The 15,234-nt window shown below is 46.8% G+C and overlaps 1 protein-coding gene across 1 annotated transcript in view; it reads right to left on the bottom strand.

The window, feature by feature from the left end:
- Positions 1–15,234, bottom strand: part of DHX33 (DEAH-box helicase 33) — a 474,726-nt gene that overhangs the window by 130,715 nt on the left and 328,777 nt on the right. The window contains exons 8-9 of the mRNA XM_069614599.1: positions 9,221–9,309; positions 2,090–2,217 (exon numbers count right to left, since the gene is read on the bottom strand). Of these exons, the coding sequence (XP_069470700.1) occupies positions 2,090–2,217; positions 9,221–9,309 (217 nt within the window). The remainder of the gene's footprint in view (positions 1–2,089; positions 2,218–9,220; positions 9,310–15,234) is intronic.

The raw sequence follows: 15,234 nt of genomic DNA, 5'->3' as shown, positions 1-15,234 counted from the left end.
ATTAAATTTAAAACCCTCTGTATTGTCCATAAGGCTTTCTGGGGCCTGGAAGCAAAATACCTTCAACTATCCCTGCGTAAATACCTCCCCTCTCGAGCCCTTCACTCCTCTGCCTCCAACTCCCTCAGAGTCAGTCGTTTTTCAAGGAAACAAACTGGGGGCAGATATCGGTCTTTGGTGGGGCCTCCCTTTGAAACAGTCTCCCGGCCACCTTGAAACTTGAGGAGAACCTTCGCTAGTTCCAGAGGCACCTCAAGGCCTTCCTCTTCACTTCTGCCTTTGCCCCTCTTCTCCCCTACTGTTTTCTCTCTCAGCACCGTGCACCTGGCCACCCGCTGTCCTTCGGGGCCAGGTACCTGCTCACCCTGCCTCCCCTCCTGCACTGCCTCTGGGCCACCCTCGCACTGGGATCTGAATCTGTACCCAATCAGTCCCCCACTCTTCTTCTGCACTTATCTGATATACCCTATCTGACTAATCATGCACTTATGGGCTGCACAACCATTTTTCACTGTCTATTTATTTTTGATTGCACTTATTTATTTCCGTACTCTCCTGTTCCGTACTTTCCAATCCCCCCCTCCCTTCCACGCACTTTCCCCCGCACATTCTTAATGTCACTGGGCCTAGTAAGATCTTTGTTTTTGTTCTCCCCTGTTCTCCTCCTTTTGCTTGGTCGCGCTCTGAAACACCTGTGTATGAGCGCAATATAAATGAAATATATCAAATTGCAGAAGGTCAGGGGAGCAAGGGAAGCAGATCTGGGCAACCAACTGACTGATGAGGAATAGATAAAGGACGTTAAAGAAAAACAAGGTGGTTTCCAGGAATGTAAGATTCCATTGGGTGCAACACAAAAGCATAATAAGGGCATATATCGCACCAGTTATAAGTTATCGGTGGATGGAAATCCCAAATGTTGGAGACGTGGGACTGAAGAAGGTACATACCTGCATTTGTAGTGGGAGTGTCGTACAGTGGTTCCGTTCTGGGAAGCGGTGATGGAAAAGCTTAGCAAGTTGTCAAGAAAGACCATACTCCTGACAGTTAAACAGTTTATGGGGGCTGTTTCCCACCACGAGAAGAAGGGAAGGTGCGGTGGGCCAATTGATGGCGTTGAGATTGATATTAGCCAAAAGGCACATCGCGATAGCATGGAAATCAAGCAGTGGGCCGCAATGTGTGGTGTGGTTGACAGACATAAAAAAATGGATGAGAGCAGAAATTGATCTTAGAGAAGCCGTACTGTGAATGGAGGATGGGGTAGATAATTACAGTGTGTGGCATGGAGCGTATTACTTGCTGAATGCGCTTTCAGACTCGAATTCGCCTTGCAGATGGCAGGCACATATTTTGGGTTGGGCAGGGAGTGGGGGTTGTGGCAGTGAACTGGGGCTGTCCTTAGGATTGGGTTTACCCAAACAGGGGGTGTCAGGAGGAGGAGTCAATTACTGGGGAAGTATCGCACAGCGGTCTCTGTAGGAGGGACCCCATGTGAAATTTAACATGTGTACTGTTACGATGGTCACAGGGGTCAGTATTATCAACCCCAATGGTGTTGGCATTGATTGTTATGGTGGTGATAATCTTTTGCCATCTGTTACTTGGACATGTACTCATGTACGTTAGACTTAAGGCATATTCAGTGTCCTTCTCTTCACTAAGTCTGTGGTTTTGTTATAAGAAAATCAATAAACGGGTGTCATCAAAAAAAGAAAGGATTACTGAATGCAGCCTGCATCAGCGTGAGGGAAACCTGCCAAGTGAGTTACTTAGGCAAGCTGCCTCTGATAGGGGAATATGTGGTACGCCCTACTTAGTCAATTCAGGTGCAATTGGCCCCTCGATGCTCCATGTCAAGTGGCTGGAAAGAGGACCTAGCATTCTCAACAAGATGATATAGATGGACCACAAATAGTATGAAAAGTTTGCACTTGATTCTGTGATCAGTGTACTGAAAGACCTCCTTCACAAATGGTCAAGAGTGACAAGACTTATGCCTAATAGCATAACATTTGAAATGTTATGCTATTTTGGGAACTTTCTAGAATGGCTCAATAAAAAAAAGTGTACATGTAGATTCCTTTACCTTTGAAAATCTGGGATCCAAGGGGAATGCTGCCATTTTCCTCCCCAATGAAGTGAGAAGGATTTGATCTTCCTTCTGTTCCACTGCCCCCAACAACTTCAACTGCTCAATGGCTGCACGAACCGCCTCTGTAACACAGGAGAAGCAAAACATATGTTGACTTGGGCTGACAGTTGACCATGTATCGAAGGCCAAAAAAGCAATGATAAAGGATCCTGAATGAATGCCAATTTAAACATGTAAAAGCACACAGCCTACAGATGTGTTAGTAGAATATCTTTCTTTTTACAGCCATTGAACTGAAAGGAAGCACTAACCCAGATGTTAAAGTGATGTAAGGGAGTTTTACTAAAGTCCACGTAGGGTAGGACTAGAAGAGACTTTTAGTCTAAAGGGTTCGAATTCTTAGTATAAGCCTGACCTACCCAAAAGATTTGGTAGCTATGGCTGACCAGCCAGGCTTAGTCTAGGAGGGAGAAGGGCTGTAGTAGAGCACACAAACAGTCAAGAAGCATCTTACACACATATATACTAATATTTATTACACATACTAGGGAATGTTAAGTGCACTTTTCAGTTCAAGTAAGAGAAACATTTAAACATATACACAGTAGGACTTTGGCAGTTGTAACTCAATTCAGTGATAAACCTTAAATTGGGATGCAGATAAGGGAAACGTTTCTACAGGTTAGCAAAAGTATTCATCAACCAACAATCATAAAATTATAATACTGGTAAGTGAAGTTACGTTGTACACACTTGCAGAATCGTTGGAAGAAAGTCAAGCTAGGTAAATAATTCTTGGAATCAGTTATCAGGAAAGAATGAATCAAAACCAAAACAGAGCAGGTAGGACTTGCATTAAATTCACAAAGGCCTTTGGCTTTAGTAGTCCATTCCTATCTAGGTATGAGCGTCTGTCAGATTGGGAGGCAAAAGTAGTAAGGCACTAGGCTGTAGAGTCAAGGGTTCCAAAAGAAGCCTTGCAGCAAGTAAGTACACTTTCTTTGTTGGGAAAGAGGTTCAGGAGCTTCAGAGAAGTCTCTCTGTGGGCACACAGGCGTTGGGCTTGGGCGAACGTAAACGCCCAAACACACAAATCAGCACTCCAGCAACACAGGAGCAGCAAAACATCTTTAGGTAAGTTCTAAGAGTACACAGTACCTTATATGCGAAGAAGAGGATGCAGCACAATATGATGCAGCAGACCTGGTCACCGGTGTCTTGGTCAGGCAGACTGAAGTCAGGGACACTGGATGGATCTCACACCAGCAGTCCAGTGGAAAGGCTCTCAGCAAAGGATTCTTCGTGGTTATGTGGTCTTGGATCCCTTTTTAAAAGCACCAGTGAAGAACAGTTACTGCCCGGTCGATTCAGCTTTCTTTCTCTGCCCATCGTTTGGATGAGGGAACTTCAAGGAGCGGAATCTTGCCTCTGGAGGTCCGGAAGGAGTCCACCAAAGGTTCGGGAGGATTGGATCTTCGGAAGGCAGTGCACTGCACACTGGTCACAAGTCCCAGCTTGTCGTGGGATGGCTTCAAATGCAGGTAGTCTTCAGACTGTTTGGTCCCACTAGTCTAAGGGAGTAAGTCTTCCAGATAGGAGCTTCCTTATCCCTTGGAAAGCAACAGCCGTGACTGAGGTAGCTCTGGTGGTCCCTGGAGGTTGCTGCAGACCTCCTCCTCCTCTTCGGAATGGATCCTCCAGTGGTCGACTCTGGCTTCAGCAACAAGACCCTCACCTTTCATGCAAGAATCCAGACATTCAACATGCATGCTTTCATTGAAACCTGGGGTGGGGGCTGTCGTTTTAGGACAGCCAGCCTCCCAGTTAGAACTAGGTCTAAGTAGGCACACTGAAGGACAAAGACTTGTGGTGTTTTGGAGTCCTCCCAGTTTCCTGTCCTGCCATACACACTGGTGCCTTTGGGCAGGCTTCACAAAGGGATACAGGCGAAAAAAAAAAACAAACCAGGACCTCGCCCACTGTTCGGCAAGATTGTGGGCAGTGCCCTTTGGGAGACTGCACAAACCTAGTCCTCCTGGCAATAGGAAACCAACCTTCACAGCGACAAGTATTCAAATAAACTCTTACTCTCAAGGTTTCTTGATTAAACAATTATTAATTTAACAGTCAGTTATATAAGCCTTCTTCAGAAGGGAGCAAAAACATGTAACAGTTAAAGTATATAATGAAGATTTGGGGTTGTTTGACACCAACTTAAAGGTACTCTGCGACCAACATATGCCTTAATCGTCTGGTGAACATGTCGCACTCGAAGGAGAGAAAGAAGTCCAGACCCAACCTCTAAACTTAAAGCATCATGAAGAAACAGACCCTCCCGTATATAAATGCGCCACACAAAATAATTAAATGATTCTTGAACTAGTGTTTATTGTCACACCCAGTTCAAGAATAACATCACATTGATTGCCCTAAACTCGTGGCATGCGTTTCGGCAAAATAGCATTGCCTTTATCAAACCAGGGCTCGAAGAACAAGATCCAAAAAAAAAAGTTAAAAAATATACAGTCCACAAGGAAATAAGTAACCCAATGCAACACATATAATTTGTAATTTGTAAATTGAATTGTAATCAGTACATAAAAGACAGAGACAAGGATGGGGAAAGGGGAAGGATGTTAAGGGAATTTACATCAGACAAAAATGGAAAAAAGGAGAAGACACATAGAAACATACATTATTAAATTGCCAAGCATGTGGCATATCATCTGTAATTCATTGCCTATAGATGTGTTTTAGTGCTGCATCAGGTATGCGCACCGTTGGAGTAAAAAAACAAAATTGAAAATACTAATCTTCAGGCTTATACTTTAGGTGATTGAAAAGGTTAGCAAATTTTGTGTTGGGGTAAACACCCACCTAAACGTGTCAATATTACACCAATACTGCTGAAATAAATCACTTTACCTCTGTTCCGAAAATGCACACTTTGTTTCTGAGGTCTGTTGGTATGCGTAATAACTGGGTTAAATCCCCTGGATGAAAACATGAGCTATTGTTAGTAAAGGTGTGTAACCACTAACTCTGCGGTGCATTACTGTCCGTGTTTCAGGGCAGACGAAAATGTACTTTCCTGCCGTTTGGACACTTAATGCCAAATACTTTTTAATGCAATAATCGGACATCTATTAACATTAATTGCCCGCAGGACGTAACACTGCTCATTGTATCTTTCGAAAACATAATTGCAAATTCTTGCGCGTGACCGCGTGCAGACTTCGGCCAGCAACAATGTTTGTTAAGTCAGACTAGATTTGGGTTATGCATTTAACAACTAAATTCACTTGCTTCCGCATATTTTAAAGAGACTCCTGTAAGGACATCCGCCATTTGACTGACATACCTGCAAGTCTGCAGTCCGTCTCTTCGGTCTGTTATGGTGCAACCCGAGCGAATTCCAATTGTTAAATGGAATCTGCTCTTCCGTATTCAAATAAACTCTTACCCTCAAGGTTTCTTGATTAAACAATTATTAATTTAACAGTCAGTAATATAAGCCTTCTTCAGAAGGGAGCAAAAACATGTAACAGTTAAAGTACACTTCAAAACACACTTTCTCTAAATAAGATACCCATTGCGGATGGCACACAGCCATTTCCTACACCCTCCGGTGACTTAAATAGCTAGGACACTGTGGACATTGATTTATCACTGGTACAATTAGAGCAATACTGAGTTTGGTGCAAAAGGTTTAGATATGGGAATAAAACAAAGGTTAACACATTTTTCAGAAACTGGCAAGTACTTTGTGAACCCTCCAATGCAAAGCAAATTAACCCTTTCCTGGAGGAAAGGTAAAGGCACAAGGTCAGAGGTAAGAAGAGTAACTCAGGGAGCCAGGACAGCCAATGTTAGTTGAGCAAAGTCTAGGGGAGCCGAAAATCTTCTTTGCAGGTAAGTAAAAGTCTTGCACAAAGTTTGCAGAAAGGTTTGTAGGAATAAGTTTCACTTGATGGGCCACAAGCTGGGAGGCTTGTGAGAGACAAAGCTGCAAGCAACTCTGCAAAGTAACCAAGACCAGTCTCAACTGAGAACTAGCAAGCCTATAGCAAGAGGCAAGTCCTCTTAGTTTTACAGTACCTTTGGTTTAGAAGAAAACGTGCTTCCAGCTGGCTTCTGTTCCTGTGTAGGTCTGCAGATCCAGTGTTCCTGGGCCTCAGTCGTGGGGACAAGTGGGAGGCCCATCTGGGTACTCCTGCACTATGAATGGAAGGTCGGTGGCAGCAATGGGCAAACTTCAAATCAGCGGCACTTTGCGGTTTCAGCTCCTCGCATCTATCGGAAATAGCACCACTCCGGTCTCTCGGATACCACTCTGGACTTTCCTCGCATCTCGGGTCCAGCACTCTGTTGAGGTGGCTCAGGCTTGGTCCGTCCTGCTTCCTGGGAGTCCAGAGGATCTTCCGGAAGCTCGGGTTCAACTTAAAAGGGATGCACTCTATCTGGTGTTCCTCTCCCTGGAACTTCGGTTCCAGCAGCAGCAATGGAAGTGCAGCCATCTCCAAAAGGATGTCCAGACAAGTTCACTTTGGGGCTGATTGGTCCTACCAACCCAAGGGGAGAAGTCGTCCTTGCAGGGGCTTCTCTGTCGATACAAATTTGGAGTTTCAGAACAGCAGCAGGGCTTCACCAGGTAAACCAACGGTGCAGGAGTTGAAGCAGGCGTCTCTTCCAAGTTCTTCTTCGGATTCCTTCGTCCAGTGGTCGACTCTGCCTACCTAGCCAAAAAGCCTTGCCTTTTATGCAGGTTTCTCCTATTCATTCCAGCCTAGATGTCAGTCACCCAGCAGGGTGGCTGTCCGTGCCGGACAGTCAGCCAGCCAATCACCTGAGAGTGCAATCCTGTCTCCTAGGAAACTAAGCACAGGGGGTTTTGGGCACCTCCCTTGCTTCCTGCCCTCGCCAGACACCCTGGAGCCAGAGGCGGCTTAACTCGTGAATCCCGCCAAAGGCAAAATGAACAAAGGGACCAAACCTGGTTTGGCATGCAGAGTAAATCTCAAGAAGGACCTTTCCACAAAGAAATTGTAAAAAAAGACAACCGGGCCATTTTGACAAAAATGGCATCCATGGGTGCTTTGCTGTAGCTGCAAACGCAGCCCCCGGTAGAAACACACAATGGTAGTAAAAAGTAAACCACTGCCATCAGCCATTCATCGTGGAAAGGGTAACATAAAAATGTTACATGATAAGCTAGACAAAGGGGATACTAAGTAACCCCTCCAGCACCCTACTGTGAGATAGTGTGTGCTGGGTCTAGAAAGTTACAAAAGTAAGTAAAGTCAATTTCACTTCACTGCTCTGTGAAACAATAGTTTATCCCAGAGAAGGGACTTAAACCTTGGGGAAATCTGGAAGACTTCCCTGTGTCACTGCACTGAAGGTGCTGTGTGACACAATGTAAAAGATGATGACTATGGAGTTTGTCAGACTCCACAAACCAAAGAAACAGTGTACAAAATCACATTAAAATGCATGAGAGATTGGGGAAAAAGGGTCTCACTCTCTCTCTCCAGGTAAAAAAAATCAAGTCCTCAAAATCCAGCAAAGTTGCTGGGGGTCTCTACGGTAGAAGGAATTAGCACATTTGAGAATTCTCCCTAACATAAGGTATTTAAACCTTTTGGAAATCTAATACTTCCCTGTGCCACTGCAATGTAAAGATGATGCCTATGAAGTTTGTCGGGCTCCAAAGTCAAAATAAACAGAGTCCAAATCACACACAGAAAAAATAAATAGAGAGAGTGGGAAATAAGGTCTCACTCTCTACAGGTTAGAAATTAAAAGTCCTAAAGTCCAGCAAAAACAGCTGGGGGCCTCCCAGGTAGAAGGGAATTAGCACATTTCTGAGAATTCTCCCAAACACCCACCCACCCAGCCAGCATGGTAGAAGGACCAAGAAAGAACAAACCATCATGAGTTGGCGAAAGAAAAAGATGGGAACCATTTTGGATCAATGGTGTCCCATGCGTCCCATACTGCAGCTGCAAATGCAGCCTGCGTAGTCATTTTCACAAAACTGGTAGAACAAGTATCCACTGCCACCAGCCACTCAGAGGGATTTGTTACTGTAACCCTAAAGTTACAGGAGCAGTGATAAAGGGACACAAAGTGTCTCCTCAGCAGTCCACATAAGGTGGGGTGTGCTGAGCTCACAAGAAAAGTTTAGGTAGGATAAAAAGTACCCTATCTTTGGGAACAGCAGTTCTCAAAGGGAATTAAACTAAAGCCAAAGAGGGAAGCTCAAGGAGCTTCCAGCAGCACTACACATACGGTTTTGTGTGCTGCAGTAGTAAATTACAGGATGTCATAAAAAAAGATGGAGGCAAGACTTCATAAAAAGAAACCCAAAAAGGGGAGCAATACAAAACAAGAATGAATGAGTGGGGAAAAAAGGTTCCCATTAACTCTGGAAAGTCTGAAAAACCCCAATAGTCCAGCAAAAAGTGCTGGGGGACTCACCAGGGTATGACGTTCATTCACCCCCAGTTTTTTTTTCGCTGCACTTTTTGGCGAAAACATTTTGCTGGAAAAAACAAAAATATGGGGGTTGGGAGGGATGGCATATAAGGGGTATGGTGGGGGTGGTGTATAGGGATAAATAATAGTGGAGGGGGATTCGATTTTTTCAGCAAAAATGTTTTGCCAAAAACTGCCCAAAAAAAAACGGGCGAAGAACAAACATAGAACCTTCACGAGGTGAGGAGAAATCCCACAAGATGGAAATTGCATTGTGTAACAAACATCACTGGCCATGTTGTGCACAAACTAAGTGAACAGAGCCTCCACTGGAACATATAGCTTCACAGCAAAACGGATAAAACACTACAAGCTCATGCACAATAAGCATTTGAAAGGGTCCCTGAATGTGTTAAAGCGAGTATCAAAATCCACATAACCTCAGCTATCACTTCTTGAAATTGCATCCATGAAAAAAAGTCAGTATATATATATTTTACTTATTCCTAAAAATGAGGTAATTATCCAAATACGAAGACAACTTCTAGGAATCCAGACCCCTGCAGTAGAAGAATAAACACGCTCATTCAACTGTAAAGAGTACAGAACCTCTCGTACAAAGTCTTTCACAGGTATACAGATATTCACCTGGGGACGGTTTGGACATGAAGTCAAAGGTCAGTATATTTGGAATCCGAATGGCGAGGAGTTGCAACATTACACTGGCAAGGTTACACCTGAAAAAGGAATATACATTTAAGTTTAGGGGAAAATAGATCTCAGATTTATAACTTACAATATTTAGTAACTCTGAGCTCCAAAACTAAGCGTACTGCATACCCCACTACAGCATACCCAGAGAAATAATACCACATTTCTATATAGCGCATCATGCCGGATGACTTCCGCTTCTAAGTGGAGTAACAATAGGCAACATCACATTTACTGTTACAGCAGAAAGATAAGGGGCTTAGTCCACCCAGACAAGATTGAAACTTGCAACGTGCGGGTTGGCCTCATGTCCAAGACAAACGAACTCCTGCAATATCCGCCAAAAAAAGCTGCAGTTAATTGTAACTGCAATTAAGATTTCAACAAGGTAAAGGGTTAATCACAAATCGGAGATTGATATGCATTTGAAAAAGTAGAGAAACATTGAAGACAATACATCTACCGAACCGTGTAGAGAGAAGGTAAATATAATTGGATTTACAATTTTCCAGGTTAGATTAGCCCAAGATTAGAGTTGCTGTAGCAAGTTAGTCTATGAAGCAGGCACATTGCAAACTAACAACTATTTGCAAATGGAGAAAGGCTATAAAAAGGTTTACCATGAAAGGTAGGTGTATACACATTTTTGGGCTACTTATTTGTAGAAGAGCAATGTGCGTTTTACATTTGGTCTGTCCAGATTAATCTGGTATTAATTGTGCACATTTACATAAATTAGCACATTTTACAAAAATATTTGCATGTGCAGTTAAAGAACTTTGAATATTTTCCTCACATCCTGAATAGATTTTTGAAATTGTAAAGCTAGCGCACACTGCACATTTTCAGCAGAAAATGACAGATTCTCTATGTATTTTCAAACGAACTGGTTCTACATAATTGTGCATGTGTACACATTAATTACAAAGGAATCCCTTCAGCAACAAACCTGAGCATGAGGCATTACATAGGCCAGCAAATCCATGTAGTGCATATGAAACATATTAGTTTTCAATTATTATGGTGGTTTCTAGATGTTAGATTCTTTTTAGTCAATGAACAAAAATGTTGTGAGTACAAATAAATAGGTTTTGCTGCCAGTTATGACTGATTTTCTATGCTCTGGCCTGGTGGACGTATAGAAGACCAACCTATATTATAACAGGGACAACTCTGGGGAGATGTAGCCAAACTAGTTCAGGTAGCAGTGACAGGCGGTGTAGGTTAAGTTTTTCAGAGGTGGTGAGCTTGTAAAGGGTCCACAATGAGTTCACACAATGGGAATCACAGATTACACTTAGACAGGATGTATAAAAATACAATTATGTATTGGCCACACACACTATAGAAAAATGACTACTGGCAAGTAGAGTATCACACAACATTATACAATAGATTACATATATACATTCACGTATCAGAGGAAATAATATACATCACAAACTCCTGCAAAGGAAAAGTAAGGTTATATTATACACATTAGGTCCACAGAGAATGATCCCCAACTAAAAGAGGCATCCCTAAATTGTTTGGGGCCTTTTGCCCAATAGCGCAGGTAAAGTTCCACAGATTCTGTAAGGCAGGAAAAAATGCAGATAGAAAACTTCACTGGACCCTAGAGACCCTAATTGGCAGAGTACAAGTTAAACTAGCAAACTGAAGTAGCCCCAACTTTCTGAAGTCTTGCGGGAGCAAGCAATGGCAAAGCCAATATTGTTAGAATAAGTTTATTATAAGGCAGCACACTAATAATGGTAGTTTGGGGGCAGGTAAGAACCACTGCAATTTACCCACCGTACTCCGATTCTTCCCAAGAGTTGGCAGGTCAATAGAAGAAGTGCCAAACTCTTTTACCGCTGTCAGCCTCAGCCCTTGATCGCAGTGGTTGCAGGTTCTAGCAGCCCTCCGGTTGGTGTCTTTGGCTGGTGCAAGGACTCTCGAGTGAAGAACTTGGTAGAAAACGAAGCAGCACCCCTCTCAGGACTGGCTTTGACGCAGGTAAGCAATTTCTGACGGTGGTCACTGCAGCACGGCGACACAAAGGGACTCAACTGCCACGGTCAGACTTTCCCTCATTTCTCGGGTTCCCTTGATGCTAGGACGCCAGAATTCCGAAGAGGTGAGTCTTGTAGGGCAAGCTGAGGATCCCCAAAGTTCCAGGTCGCAACGTGGAACGGTGGCATCTGCAGCACAGTAGCCCAATCTCGGAGCTGGTCAGCCACTGGTTGGCCCAGGGACACTTCTGACAGCTCTTCTTCGCAGGGCATCGTACAGGCATCTGGAAGGAACAAGTTACTTACCTGTAACTGTTGTTCTCCAGCATGGGTCTGGCATAGATTCACATGCTCATGAATATTCCCAGTCAGGCTGAGAATCCTCGGTAAAGAAAAAAATCAGTTTCAGTTTTGTTTCTGAACTGTCTTTCTTAGTAGTAACCAATCACTGGTCTCTGGGTCATACTGCCCCCAGCCAATGACTGCCCTCTCCCTAAGCCCCTCCCCTGGCAGCCATCCTCAGATTTGGTAGCACGTAAAGTGGCAGTAGGACCAAGTGAAGAGCTGCAGAGGGGTAGGAGGGAGGGTTTGCATGTGAATCCATGCCAGACCCATGCTGGAGAACAACAGTTACAGTTAAGTAACTTGTTCCTTCTCCAGCAAGGGGTCTGGCATGGATTCACATGCTCAAGAATACATAGCAGTACACACATGCACAACCGCGGGAGGTGGCAAGGCTCAACATTAAGCATTTCATCAACTCAACATTAAGCATCTCTTAACTCCTCACCAGGCCCACCTTCAGGCAAACAGGTTGCGCAGCAGTGCTTGGCCGACTCTGGACTCCTCCCTGGAATCCCGGTCAACGCAGTAGAATCTCGTGAAGGTGTGCGTCGACCTCCACGTAGCAGCCCTGCAGATGTCCAGCAGGGGCACACCAGATAGGAACTCCGTAGTAGCAGCGATCGCTCTTGTCGAATAGGCTCTCGGACGGCCGGGCAACGGTCGGTTTGCCAACCGGTGACAGTGCATGATGCAGTGGAGAGCCATCTGGAAATGGAAGCCTTCGAGAGGGCCTTCCCTTGGTTCACAGGTCCAAAGTTCACAAACAGCTGTGATGTCTTCCGAAAACCCTTTGTGCGGTCCACGTAGAACTTCAGCGCTCTAGCTACATCCAGCGAGTGTAAAGTCGTCTCGGCCGGCGACGAAGGCGACGGGAAGAAAACAGGTAACACTAAGGGCTCGTTGAGATGGAAATAGGACGGCACCTTAGGCATGAAGGAGGGGTACCCTCGTCTCGTGGAATGTCAGGTATGGAGGTTTACAGGAGAGGGCCTGGATCTCTCCCACTCATCGCGCAGAGGTGATGGCCACAAGAAACGCTGTTTTCCACGACAGGAACTTCAACGGTGCAGAATGCAGAGGCTCGAATGGCGGCCCCATGAGCCTGGTCAGCACCACGTTGAGCTCCCAAGCCGGGGCCGGAGCCCTCACCGGCGGGAATGATTGGAACAGTCCCTTCATGCACTACTTCACCAGGAGATGGGACCACAGAGATGAGCGCCCCGGAGTTCTGGTGTAGCGGGAGATAGCCATAAGATGGATTTTGATGGAGGCATAGGCCAGCCCCGTCTTGGCCAACGACAATAAGTACGGCAGCACTTGAGGGGCCGTAATCCTCAGAGGGTTAATCTTCTGTGCGCCACACCAGACAGAGAACCTCTTCCACTTATGTCCGTGCACTTAAGAGTTGAGGACGCCCTGGCCTTTGCAAGCACCTCCTTGCAGTCCACCGGGATATCATACCCTCCAAACTCTAGTGCTGCAGGAGCCAGTCCTGGAAGTTCAGCGACCCTGGGCCATGATGGAGGATGGCGCCTCCTTCTCTGGTGAGGAAATCTGCGTCTGTCGACAACTTGACTGGGGTGGGGGTGAGGGGGGGCACTGACAAGTCCAGAAGTTCCGGGAACCAAATCTGTCTCGGCCGCTCCGGTGCGACGAGGATCATCCTGCACCGGGACCTCTTGAGTTGGTTGATGAGTCGTAGCAGCAACAGCAGGAACACGTACAGGAACAGGCCGTCCCAGGGGAATGAGAAGGCATCGCCCATGCTCCCCGGCTGGGGAAACCTGCTGGCAAACCTCCGGCACTTGGTGTTCATCGCCAATAGGTCGATCTGGGGATTGCCCCATCGTTGGAAGAGTAGATTCACTTGATCCTGGCGCAGTTCCCACTCGTAGCACGAGCGCAGCTCCCTGCTGAGTGAGTAGGAATGTTGTTCTTTATTCCTGCCAGGTGGAAGGGCACCAGAAACATCCCCTGGGCGACAGCCCAGTGCCACAGATCCTGGGCCTCCTTGGATAGGGCTGGGGATTTGGTGCCTCCCTGCTTCTGGATGTAGAACATTGTGTTGGTGTGGTCGGTGAAGATACTCACCACCTTGTCCTTGAGGGACGGGAGGAACGATCTCAGGGCCCAGAACACGGCTCGGAGCTCCAGGATGTTGATATGTAGTGACCTCTCCTCCGGGAGCCAAAGGCCTCTTGTGTGGAGCTCTCCGGTGTGCGCTTCCCACCTGATGCGCCGGGGTCTGGAAGTCTGCACCCGCCGCCAGATACACGCGGCCGCCCCATAACCTGATCGCTTGGCGGAAGGCCTCGTTGAGCGGGATCCTGTCCTCGAAACTGCCCGCCGCTTGCATCCACCGGGCGTCGAGTAACTCTTGCAGTGGCCGCATCCGCAGTCTGCACAGGCGCACAAGGTATATGCACAAGGACATGGTGCCGAGAAGGGACTTGATGGACCTCACCCATGCCACATCCATGGTCAACAGCCGCTGCACCTTACCCATGATGGCCTTCGTCCTTTCCTCCGACGGGGAGGCCAGCCGTGCCACTGTCAAGCTTGGCACCCAGAAACAGTGCGACCTGCGACAGGACCAGGTGGGATTTGGTGAAGATGATGGAGAAATCCAGGTCAGTGAGCAGTTGGTCGGTCTTCGCTGTGTGCCCGACGGAGAGTTCTCTTGTCTTTGCTCGGATGAGCTAATCTTCCAGGTAGGGGTAGACGTGGATCCCCCTGCAGGCGCAGCCGCGCTGCCTCCGCTGCTAGGCACTTGGTGAATACCCTGTGCGCAGACTTCAATCCGAAGGGAAGGGCCTTGAATTGGTAATGCCGTCCTTGGACTACAAATCTGAGAAACGTACGATGTCCTTTTAGAATGGGGATGTGAAAGTAGGCATCCTCCAAGTCCAGCGACGACAGAAAGTCACCCTCCTTCAGCTGCCCCAGCACGTGCTGGAGGGTAACCATCCGGAACATCTGGGCCTTTATGTACTTGTTTAAACGACGAAGGTCCAGGATGGGTCGCCAACCACCAGTCTTCTTTCTTACGAGGAAGTACCGTGAGTACACTCCGGAGCCCCGGAGCTTCTTTGGGACGGGCTCTATGGCTCCTTTCTTCAGCATCACCCTTACTTCCAGCAGGAGTTGGGGGACCTGGTTTTCCTTCCTGGCCACGGGTGGAATGTGGGGGCACTTCTTTAGAAACTCGAGAGTGTGCCCGCGGGCCAGGGCATCCAGCACCCATCGGTCGGTGGAGATGGACTCCCACATATTGACGAACTTTGCCAACCGGCCTCCCACCGGGGTGCTCAGGTGGGGGCCCGACGCTACGGCCGGTTCAGTCCCGATTGGCCGCGGCCTTGCTGCCGACGAGATCCTCCCGACTTGCCGCGTCCTCTGTAGGCCTCCTGCAACGAGGAGCGGGCAGCCGAATCCTTTGGAGGCACCTTGCTTGCCTCCGGAGTTCCGAAAGGGTGGCCGTCGTTGCTGCAAAACCCCCAAGGCCCGGGCCATCTCTGTGTCGGTCTTGATGGCCTGCAGCGACTCGTCCACTGTCTTGCCAAATAGGTTATGCCCGTCGAAGGGCGTGTCCAAAACTCTGGTTTGCACATC

The sequence above is a fragment of the Ambystoma mexicanum genome, chromosome 9, assembly GCF_040938575.1.
Source record: "Ambystoma mexicanum isolate Mex_15411 chromosome 9, UKY_AmexF1_1, whole genome shotgun sequence".
Classification (NCBI taxonomy): domain Eukaryota; kingdom Metazoa; phylum Chordata; class Amphibia; order Caudata; family Ambystomatidae; genus Ambystoma; species Ambystoma mexicanum.
Note: the sequence above shows the minus strand (reverse complement) of the source record. Positions and strands in the feature narration are given on the sequence as shown.